The following is an 11,640-nucleotide window of genomic DNA, read 5'->3' as shown; positions in this document are numbered from 1 at the left end:
GATGTACATTTCCACCTCAACTAGCCAGGTGGAAATGTGCATTTATTAAATAATGTACTTTGTTAAATAAACCTTAATAAATTTTTATTTTTACCTTTATTAAGGTAAAAATAAAGAAATAAAGCAAATACTGTATACAAAATGGAAAAAGAGAAACTGATAGAAATACTTTCTATATAAAGAAAAGCAAAAAAGTTAATAGCAGGAGAAAAGTTGTTGGCAACATTAGCTCAGCCAATCTCTCCCTCCAGGAAGCCATCAAACAACTCCTGTCCAACTCCAACTATAATAAAGATTAAAAAAAAGAGAAAGAAAACGGAAAGTTAAAATAACCAATAATGCCAATTTAATAATTCAGATCTAATGCGTTCTGGTATTTATTATTGACATTTTACAAATTTCACAAATCAGTTAGAAGGTTTCACAAATGTTTTATTTATTCTGCTGTTAGTAAAGAATCTAGTTAGGTTTGAAATGTATAGGTGTTGTTTTTAAAGTACAAAACATTAAAAAAGCTCAAGATAGTAAAAAATTAAGTGTAATCGCCCTTTAGCTATTTTCCGAATTAGATGCTACATTCGGAAGCTAACGTCAGCTTCGACTGATAGCTTGGGCACAATATAGATAGATCTATACATGTTTATATAGATGTATATCCATATATATCTATAAAGCATAGATATGTAGATTGCACACTGCACAGATAATCAAAACACTTAACGTTCACATTGCACCTTTGTAAGCTTGTCCCTGTTAGCTACGTCAGACATGAGGCWTTATGGTGAATACAAACGATTTATTAACTTACCTTCAAAGTTATTGTGAAGTTTGACACATCCAGCTTAAATCCTTTGTCGTTGTTGGAGCTTTTCAGGATGTCTGAATAATTCTATAGGCATCATTAATAGTCCTGCAGCGACTGAGGAGCCACTGTTAACATACTGTTGCCTGTGCACCAGAACCATTCTATGTGGCAAAAAAATGCGGAAGTGCTAAAACGGAAGTCCGTGGCATATACCCCATTGGTAACCAGGAATATGGAGGAATTTTTCTGCCATAATCCAAGAGCAAGCATTTTCAGTCTGAAAACAGGATTTCATGTCTTTTAAGACTTTTTGCTTACATTTTTATTTTGAAAGCAGGACTTCTTCTCAAATCTTGTAATGCTTGTACTCAAAACCTCTCCTCACGCTCACACTTAGGCTCTCTGCTCGCTTATGAAACATGGAACTGGCTTTTGGCACAGTCGCCTGGCAACCTCTCAGCCAATAGAATKAAAGYRTYGTAYTGGGTGCGTTTGTTTCCTTYTAGCRGGTGTGCCTGTGTRGCTACTATCGATTGTAGCAACCTGCGCCACCCACAAGATGTAGGGAGAAATAACAACAACAGCATAACKGCGGATGTTTAGTAGTTGTACACTAAACATCCGCCAGCTCTGTGCTACTGATYGCTAATAGCTACTGATATTAGGCAGGATTTTGTTCACCCAGCCAAAGACAACACARTACAAGCATTACAAGTTTTGAGAAGAAAGACATGAAGTCCTGCTTTCAAAATAGAAATGTATGCAAAAGTATTAAAAATGTTGAGAACAAAGGACATGAAATCTCTAAATGTGAAAACACATTTTCAATAGTAGATATTTACAAAAAAGAAAAAGTATAGCTGTGTGAGCAACGTGACCCAGTGGTCCGGAAAGTGAAACCAGATTTCTGCTTTAGATTTTGCAAGGATGCCTTCGACAAGAACTACAAAGCGACCATCGGTGTTGACTTTGAGATGGAGCGCTTTGAGGTGCTCGGCGTCCCTTTCAGTCTGCAGCTGTGAGTCTGATTATTTCTTCTTTGTTATTTATTTATTTAATCCAGTTGCTGTGACTTTGCTGAGCTTTTGCTCCATTAYAGTTGGGACACTGCAGGCCAGGAAAGGTTCAAGTGCATCGCTTCGACTTACTACAGAGGAGCTCAGGGTTCGTCCGTCCAGCTTTTCCAAATATACCGTAAATTAAACAGGAAATAGGTTTTGTAAAAAATTCAAAAAGGCTTCAAGTTAAATGTTCTTCTGTCCTCAGTTGTGATAATCGCATTTGACGTGAATGACATCGCCTCTCTGGGCCACGCCARGTAAGCTCTCTGATCACGAGAGTGTTGCTGGACTCATGATTTCTGCCTCGCTCGGGTTGATGTCCTGCCATGTTTTATTGCTGCAGGCAGTGGCTGGAGGACGCCTTGAAAGAGAATGACCCCACCAGCGTCCAGCTCTTCCTCGTTGGCACAAAAAAGGACCTGAGTGTGAGTCTTAACGCTGTTGAAAGTGGACACTGCCTGTGGATGTGTTATGTTGTTTTTTTTTACTGGAAGTGCTTGGGTCAATGCCAGACACACACACACACACCCACACGCACGCACACATACACACGCACACGCGCGCGCACACAGTTTGTGTTCTTCTTGTGGTTGAAACCTCAGGAATGTTTCATCCTCCTCATAAAAACCCCAAAAGCTTTTCTGAATGAGGCAGGAATATTGGCTGTTTTTGAGGTGAGTCTGAGCTCTTCAACTTTCGCCTGATTCTCATAAAAATTCCTCTTTTGCTTTGCTGCTAGTGGTGAATTATAGATGAATTGTATCGTCAATCTTTTCAAATTTTACAACTTTATACATAATTTGCACAAATATGTGACAATTCCTGTATTCTCACATGTCACTCATCTAGTTACATTACATTGCAAAAGTTATTGGCAAGTTCTGCACTCAAGAAACATTGGCGTATCAAATTATCTACCAAATACACACAATTATATAAATTCAATAAAATAGGATATCAAAAACTTCATTTATTTGATTTCTATTTTCTTCTCTCTTATTCCCTTTTTTATTTTTTGAACTCTACTATGAACAGGAATACTTTTCTGTAATAAAGTTAGATTGAATTGAATTGAATATTTCAGTAAATGAGTAACATRTTATATAGATTAATTAAACAGATTGGTGTTTTTTTATCCTGTACTTTTTGCTGATTATCATGATTTTCTGCTCATAACTAATGAAACATGACATTTAATATCATAATATCACACAGACCAACAATTTAATAATAATCTTAATAATAGTGTAACATTGACTTAATGAAAAGTATTTTTAATACCTCTTTAAATGTTGTGATTTTCATACAGTGCTTTTGAAATAAGCTTCACATATTGTAACCTTTTTAATACGACTGTACATATTTCAAATGAAAATGAACATGCTGTTAATAAACATTAGAAAGCAGTCTCTGGTTTCTCCTGCCATCTTAAACAGTCCCCTGCTCAGTATTCCCGGATCGAACAAGACGCCATGAAATTTGCGAGAGAGATTCATGCCGAGTACTGGGCTGTCTCATCGCTGACAGGTGAGTCGATACATTTCATGCCTGTGAAGATTGTTTTAATGTCTGACGCTCCACCTTTGCATACACAGCTCACCAATCACACTGTGTGTGGGATAAAAATAGGCAATTTTTGTCCCAACTGTSAGGAAATTCAGGTGTAACAGCAGCAAAGTGACAGAAGATAGACATGCAGGTTAACGCGAAGATAAAAGTATTTAAAATATATTTACTTTTTTTTTTGAGAAAACACGTCTCTGTTTACCCTTTATGATATTTAGCGTAATCAGTGGCTGACAATAAGTAAAATAGCTGTACTTTTTCCCAAKTCAAAAAATAACTAGCATCTATAAAAGGCAACAGTATAAAATGCATTCAAAGTCAAATGAGCAATTTAGTAATAAAACCTCTGAATTTAGCATTCTAGTAATCWTKCTGACTGTTTAGCTTTTATGCTAGTAGTTTAAYATTCTGACTGTTTGGAGGGTGAAAAAGCACAACTGTCCACGAACAGCAAAACTCTGAATACTTAAGAAGACTCATAAAACGTTTGTAATATAATAATTCAAACACCAGATATACCATAATACATAATATACATTACAGAGTGGAAACCATCTTCGCACTACTGCAGAAGCTAACATCAACAGTCTTCCTTATGTTGACTAKCACTGCATAGCATGTCAGCTAGCACTGTGCCAAGGTATTTCAGCTCCTCCTGCTGCATTTTATTTCAAATATTTGGGATATAGTCTACGAAAATACAAAAACAGGCAAATTTTCCATAAATAATTTGGAGTTATGTTCACCAGAAAAATCTGTGAATAATGACTCAGGTCTATGGGTATATTTTTTAGCATTCTTAGCATAAATTCTAACATCATCTCTGACACTTTAAGGCTTTTGTCAAAAGCAGTAAAAAAAAATATCTAGAAAATTAGGAAAAATATTTTTAAGAAACAGACATGTGAAGTGTGACTTAGTCACTACAGTGGTTTCTAGCTGGCCTCTAACCTGATCTGTGGCTGCTTTTCTTCAGGGGAAAACGTCAAAGAGTTCTTCTTTCGAGTCGCCGCTCTGGCCTTTGAAACAAACGTTCTCGCCGAGTTGGAGAAAAGCGGATCGAGGCAGATTGGCGAYGTTGTCAGTGAGTATGTGAACTGTCTCAGGAAGTTAAACAAACATCCCACAAGTTAACACTCTTCTTTGTTGATGTGTTTAGAAATCAACAGCACTTCAAGCAATCTGTATGCCACAAAGAAGAAGCAGGCCAACTGCTGTCAGTAAGGATGGGATAAAGGTTTTATTTTATTTTAATTTTTTTTTTTTTTAAACAAACGCACAGACTCTGAATGAGACTTTTTCTCAGCGGTGGTTGAGTGTGGCTGCCGTCCAGCTTAGTTGGGAGGATTTCTGTGGCTAGAAAAGGAGGGGAGCATTTCATGGCATGTTTACAGTCTGTATCATTTTTTWTTTTTYYTKMCYRRCMRGMARRRWRARAATATTTGTGGTGGACTTTAACACAGAGCGATAGTGCTGCYATCAAACTGCCAGAGTTTTCAGACGCTTACTCAGCTTGTAGCTCCAGTTTTGCTGCTGTAGAGTTTTTCAGAATCAATTACTTATTGCATTTTTAACTCAAACATATAAGTAAAGTTTTGATTGTTTTTCCCAACTCCCACTTTTTAGATAATTGCTTCCTCCCCTTAACTCCTTTGTTGCCRTTTAGATGTTCTGGCAACTTGCTAAAAATCTGTAAATCGTCTTAGTTTAAATGTACCTTATAAGACTGTAGCACATTTTCATACTGAAAAAAATTAAGAAATCCAACCTTTAAGTGCAATTATTATGTGGATGAAAACAAATTTAATACAAAACTACTGGCATCCCTTACTTTAAACTGAATGACTATTCATTTTTYTCAGTAATTTTTTTCTTCTAATTTTTATCGTGGCAGTGAACTTTTACTTACTAACCTGGGARTACTTGTCCGCCTGAATTTGAACAATTGAAACAAAACACTAAAAACAAAGGATTTATCTAATTTCAGTGTGTTTATTCAATTTTATAAATAAACAATATAGTTCTCAGTTAGCAAAAAATGTTTTCTCAATCTCAGTTTTCTTTATTTTGTTAGTTTTTGTTAACTGTAATAACCTTGACATAAACGTCTCGTAAGAATAAAGCCTTCATAGCCACAACGAAAATTTAAGACCTGTGATTAATGTGTTTAATGCCAACTTACATTTTCTTCAAGTCATTTAAGACATTGTAAAGGATGTGTGAACACCCCGACCCCAACAGAAGAAAAAATAATGGTAACACTTTATTTGACATGCATAAGACTCAGATGACACTATCATAATCATAACCATAACATAACATGATGATGAAGGAGTCTTCAGGAATGTTTACGACTGATGTCATAAAGTGTCATTCTGTAAATATTGACACTTTTCATGCAAAGTTGACCATTTTAATGGACTTTTAAGGAAAGTTTTAATGCAACTTTTCATTAAAAGTGTCATTATTTACTGAACGACRCTTCATGACAACAGCCGGAAACATTCATAAAGACCCTTTCATCATCATGACAGGTGTTATGTTATGATTATGACAGTGCAATGTCTTATGTAAACCCGTCACATAAAGTGTTACCAAAATAATAATGTTATTTGTAATAATATTACACAATTTCAAATTATTATAAGACTTGTGATTACATCATTATTACTGATCCATAGTCTTTACTCTCCACAAAAATGTGCTCACATTAAAGGTTGGATCAGTGAGAGATTATGCTACTGCAATAAAAGTTGTCACAAAGGTACATTACTGTCATTTCACCATAAAGTTGCCATTTATTACAGACTTAGGCTGAGCGTTGTAAACACTCATAGTGGATAAATTAATTTCTAAACCRTACTCTTAGATGATCACCATCTTCGCTGGCTCACCTCGTGCTGCTCACTGCTCCCTACTTTAAAAACATTTCCAGGAATCCTGATGAKTAYGTTTTACATTACTTTCTATCAAATCAGCAACTGAATTTTGTTGTAGCATCTGTTTTCCGTTTGCATTGACTAGTCGTTGCTGTTTAATCATTAAGTGTTTAATCTTTTTTTTTTTTATTTCATGGCAGTAATACAATCATGTCAAATTATTTTAGTTGGTAAAAAAAATATTAAGCTTACTACATCACAGTATCTCTATGCAAATTAAAAGTGTTTTACATAAAATGCGTCTTAGTTGTCTTCGCTGAGAGTCGCCTCTACTTGGTGAAGCTSTTGAAAGAGTCCAGGTGTTTCCCGTCCACTTGGCTCTGCAGCCCTTCTGGGATGCAGTGGGAAAACTTGTAGTTTTCCTTGATCCACTTCCCTCCCTCCGTGTTCTCGATGGCCACGGCTGCCACACCTGCACAGCAAACCAGGAGACAAGTCCAAATTCAGCTGCTGAGCTCTGATTGGTCAGTGAGATCTCTGCACTGGCTGACCTGTGACCGTGGCTCCCAGGTTCTCCACCAGCTGGATGGCGGCCCTCATCGTGCCACCCGTCTCTATCCACTGGTCCACCAGCAAAACCCTCAGACCTGCAGAAGAACACGTTCAAAAGGAGCTTCAGTTTTAGCATTGAAGAACAAGGATGTCAAAGTGCAGACCCTGGACCCATCTTTTGCCAGACCACAATTCAAGAATAAATTAGGACAAAAACTACAACTTTTAAATCAAAATCGTCATACAAAAATGTTAGATAAAACACAAAGTGAGCATTCTGGTTTCACTCATTGACTTAAAAAACACCTTGGTGTATCCAAATTTACATTTAAATTGCGTTTTCAAATGAAGACTGACCTACATATGGGTTTAGTTGCTGAAGATGGAAATATTTTTCCTGTTTTCACCTGAGCCCAAAATTACAAGAAAACTGCATAGAAGCCTTTTGTTTGACAAGAAAAACATACAGAAACCATTTGAGGTTTTGGATCTACAATCCTGTCGCTATGATAAAAAAAATAGGTACGATTTTGGCCCAGTCTTGGTGTAGAAAAACGACATTAGGTCAAGTGTTGCAAATGAAAGGTTCTTACTTATTGTCAACAGGTTAGAGGTTAACACATCTAAAAATAGAAATTGTTTGGAGCAATAACATCCAAAATGTTCCCAAAATATGGATGAATATAGACATTTAAAACTATTTGAAGCCTCAAACTAGAAGACTGAAGCTGTATAACTTTTTGACAGAATAGTGGCCAGTTTATCATTTATTATATAATTGAATTTAATTACATTTTTGTAAGACACTAATAAATAAATCTGACATATTCTGTCTTATTATTTTGGTATTTACCGAATAGAAACTAACTGACATAAAACAAGAAGTTTGGTCTGCCTTAGGGTCTGCCTAGGCAGTTAGAAAAAAGGTGAACTTGTCTGGTATATGTAACCTGCAATGCACTCTTACCATCACTAGATGGCACTGTGTTGCAAAGAACGGCTTGGAAATGATTACGGCCTTCTTCATTTCCCGTGACCCACTGACAGCTCTGAGTCAAACTTATCCTTGGTTATGGAATAAAAAGGTAAATATCTCAATTCCTTCAGTGCTTTAAAATTTAATGTGTTTCGTGCTTTCTCACAGAAAACATTGAGGTGAAACTCGGATTTCACTTTTTACAATTTTGCCTCCGAGTGGGATGTTTTCTTACCCTAACAATCATCAAATAGTGCTAATTAGTTTTTAATGTTCTCTTTAGCTTCAATATAGTCACATAATTTACAGAAAACAAAAAATAAAGCTTTTCTTTAATACTTTAAGCAGTTATTTTTTGCTTCCTTTTGTGAGACATTCTTAGTTTAACAAGACTGAACTGATTTGGTTGAATCTTTGGTTTTAAATCTTTTAGGTGTCTTTAAAAAAGCAAACAAGAAAAGACCATTCAAAGAAGTGATTGTGTAACTTAAGTGAAATGTGATGATTAACCTGGTTTTAGCACATCCAGTCTTACTTCCATAGCCTTTTCTCTTCCTGTGTAGTCTGTGTAGTTCTGGTTTTGGGTCGCTACACACAGATGACCCACTTTACGAATGGCCAGGAAACCTTTTCCAAGAGTCGTGGCGACAGAAGCCCCTTAAAACAAAACAAAAAAGACAGAAAACCGTGTTACACCAGTTACACCATGTGTGAGAGGCAAGTTTATATCAGTTATATCTAAATTTAGTATTGCCCCCTGAAGGGGTCGGGTTTCCCCATCTTCTGCAGTCACACAGTAGCAGCCATTCTGAATAAGATCAGTCTGAACTGTGTTTGCTTTCCCCTCCTCTTCCCCATTCAAGATAAACGACTTTGTTTTCTCACCAAGAATAAATCCCATGGCATCGATCCCGGCAACCAGGTCAACGGGGTCGCTGTGAAACGGACCCAGAAGGTCTTTGACGCAGTCTGCCAGAGCCTGGATCAGATCCAAAACGACAGGGAGAATTCACACCATGCAAAGCGTTAATAAACCACCAGCTACAGATTGGAGCGCGCGCTGCTTCTCTCTTATCAGACCTGCGAGTTGCAGTAGAGTCTGGACGGGTCCAGCCAGGCGAACTCTGGTCCTTTTGTGTTGGGGGCCATAAGTGAAAGGTACCATCCTTTCTGGCGGTCTGCAGGAACGTCCAGCACGTCCATTTGAAATAGCTGCGACGCTGCGGTCTGTGCAGCCAGAGGGAGAAACTTGGGGAGGAAAATTAGCCGGACTGGGAATGAGACAGTTGCCTGGTTTGGATTCCAGAGGGGTGACTGGTGCTGGTGGGTGGGACTGGACTCTGTTATAGATTCACTCTGCTGTTTGAGCTGGACTTTAAAGTAGGTAAAATTAGGTAACTTCATAAAGAATTCCTAATGTTCCGATATTGTTAAAGGGGCAGTAATTTCCAGCCACATAGAATAATTTCATAATATAGTCAAGTAACTATGTTAGTTCAGTTTTTATAAAACTGAAGTTATTATTTTTGGACTTAAAGAGGAGCAGTCTAGAGTCAATGTACAGCTTCAGTTATTACAACTAAAATCTAGTGATCAGGCCCGAAACCTGGGAGTATTGATGGATTCTGACTTGAACCTTCAGAGTCACATTAAGACGGTCACAAAGTCGGCCTTCTATCACCTGAAGAACATCTCCAGGATTAGAGGACTTRCGTCTCAGCGAGCTCTAAAGAAACTCATCCATGCGTTTATCTTAAGTTGCATTGATTACTGCAACAGCGTCTTCACAGGTTTGTCCAACAAATCAAACAGCTGCAGCTGATCCAGAATGCTGCTGCTGGCATTCAGACTAAAACCAGGAAGATAGAGCACAATAGAGCACATGACACCAGTTTTAAAGTCCCTACAATGGCTCCCTGTAGCTCAAAGAATAGACTTTAAAATGCTGCTGTTAGTTTACAAATCACTGAACACCTTAGCACCACAATACATTAAAGATCTGCTGTTGTATCAACTTTCCAGACCCCTCAGGTCTTCTGGTTCTGCTTTGCCCCCAGAACAAGAACCAAACGAGGAGAAGCAGTATTCAGGTTCTATGCACCACAAATTTGAAACAAACTTCCAGAAAACTGTAAAACAGCTGAATCACTGAGTTCCTTCAAATCTCGACTAAAACCCCACCTGTTTAGATTTGTATTTGAAACATAATCAATTACAAATTTCATGATGGGGCTTTACTTAATGTAATGTTTTGATTGTTGATTCTATGTTGCATGACTTTGTTTTTGTGTTTGACATGATGTGAAGCACTTCGAAATGCCTTGTTGCTGAAATGTGCTATACAAATAAAATTTGATTGATTGATAAAGATGCTACATAAATATGTCAAATATGACTTTAAAGAAAATTGACTTTGTAAATTGTCACCTTGAAATTGGGCCTTTGTGTCTTTAAGAAGCTCCTTCTCTTTCTGAAACTCATCACATCTGAAAGTCATCACAACATAGGAAATTTCCATGTTTTTTCTAGAAAATGTATTTGATTATTATTGAAATTTTGGAGTTTTTTTTCTAGAAATGTTTTGACTTTTGGAGCTCACAAATGTTTTGGCAGAAATGCATTCCTTTTTTTCTCCTTCTGTCTACAAAATCCCTAATACAGTCATAAATATCCATATTAACGGTACAAGAAAGAATGTGAAACTGATATTTGCACCATTATGTCAATTTCAGCATTTTATGCAGTTGCTGCAACAGACAACCATGCATTTTTCTTCAGATTTTTTACATAGCCAAGATTCCTTTATGTAAAGTTTATATCTAGAGATATTGTATTATATGACAGCTTGTATGTGTTGATCATGGTTGCTGAAAGGAAAAAAAAACTTTAGAAAGGCTAATTTTATGTAAAGTAAAACATTCTGGAGGGAGTTTTCAGCTTGCGTGAGCAGACTGTTGAACACTAGACTTTGTTGTATCCCTGTTATGAATCAGAGGGCAATCAGGATCATGGGAGAATCACTTCATTCAGGACTTTCATGAGACTTGCTAATAAACTTGGCTTTGTATTCTTTTGGATGTCGGAGTCTATTTCTTCACCTTTAAACCCCACTGACAGGCCAGAGATTCAGAAGTGAAAACAACTTTGTCTTTCAGCTGACTCCATCCAAAACAAAAAAGGAGTATTCAAACCTCATCGTCTTTCGCACATCATGTTACATCCACAAAGTTACTAGTGTTTTACGTGTGGGTTGGAGACTCTGGTACTTGACTGGTTGGAGTTTTTACCTGAAAAACAGGGATTATTTGACTCAGCAGGTAACTTCTCATTGGAGCAGACAAAATCACATGTGAGGTACCCCAAGGTTTCATCTTGGGGCGCCTGTTGTTTCATATCTACATGACTATAACAAGTAGTAAAATAAGTTATTATAATTGATACAAAACTCTACAATGTCTCCAAGTGAATATGAATAAATGCATTGAATAAATTAATGTGTTAAAGACAAATTGGATTGTTAATGCTGTAACATTAAATTAAAAAACTGCAACATATGAAACAGCTCAGTTGTACAGCGCTTTTATATAGTCATCTTAAAAACGTTCTGATAATATTTGCCTGAGTACTCAATTTCTCCCATCTCTTCATCACTGCACTGGTGGATGACGATGTGCTCAAAGCTCACCTCTCCCCCACCCCCCGCTTTGAGGATCACCACGGTCGCTAAGCAACGTATGAAACACTGCATTTTATTGTGATTAAAGGTCTGCACATGTTGCAACTGGCCCTAGTTGCAACTTC

General features: G+C 37.1%; 2 protein-coding genes and 1 long non-coding RNA gene across 4 annotated transcripts in view; 1 reads left to right on the top strand and 2 right to left on the bottom strand.

The window, feature by feature from the left end:
- Positions 1-4,841, top strand: part of rab34a (RAB34, member RAS oncogene family a) — an 11,941-nt gene extending 7,100 nt beyond the window's left edge. For both annotated transcript variants that reach the window (XM_017308066.1, XM_017308067.1), the window contains exons 5-11: positions 1,722-1,823; positions 1,905-1,969; positions 2,072-2,123; positions 2,210-2,291; positions 3,303-3,393; positions 4,409-4,516; positions 4,592-4,841. In XM_017308066.1, coding sequence (XP_017163555.1) covers positions 1,722-1,823; positions 1,905-1,969; positions 2,072-2,123; positions 2,210-2,291; positions 3,303-3,393; positions 4,409-4,516; positions 4,592-4,656 — 565 coding nt within the window. In that variant the 3' untranslated portion in view covers positions 4,657-4,841. The remainder of the gene's footprint in view (positions 1-1,721; positions 1,824-1,904; positions 1,970-2,071; positions 2,124-2,209; positions 2,292-3,302; positions 3,394-4,408; positions 4,517-4,591) is intronic.
- Positions 4,842-6,497: 1,656 nt separating this feature from the next.
- LOC103474147 (adenine phosphoribosyltransferase) lies at positions 6,498-9,436 on the bottom strand. Its single transcript, XM_008424911.2, has 5 exons — positions 8,920-9,436; positions 8,725-8,818; positions 8,350-8,496; positions 6,863-6,958; positions 6,498-6,783 (listed from the first exon to the last, which is right to left on the bottom strand). The coding sequence occupies exons 1-5, from the start codon at positions 9,241-9,243 to the stop codon at positions 6,641-6,643; spliced, it is 804 nt and encodes a 267-aa protein (XP_008423133.1). The 5' UTR covers positions 9,244-9,436; the 3' UTR covers positions 6,498-6,640.
- Positions 9,437-10,845: 1,409 nt separating this feature from the next.
- Positions 10,846-11,640, bottom strand: part of LOC103474146 (uncharacterized) — a 13,788-nt gene continuing 12,993 nt past the window's right edge. Inside the window, exon 2 of the long non-coding RNA XR_535117.2 lies at positions 10,846-11,126. This is a non-coding gene — a long non-coding RNA (uncharacterized LOC103474146). The remainder of the gene's footprint in view (positions 11,127-11,640) is intronic.

Source organism: Poecilia reticulata, linkage group LG13 (assembly GCF_000633615.1).
Source record: "Poecilia reticulata strain Guanapo linkage group LG13, Guppy_female_1.0+MT, whole genome shotgun sequence".
NCBI classification, from domain to species: domain Eukaryota; kingdom Metazoa; phylum Chordata; class Actinopteri; order Cyprinodontiformes; family Poeciliidae; genus Poecilia; species Poecilia reticulata.
This window is presented reverse-complemented; position numbering and strand designations above follow the sequence as displayed.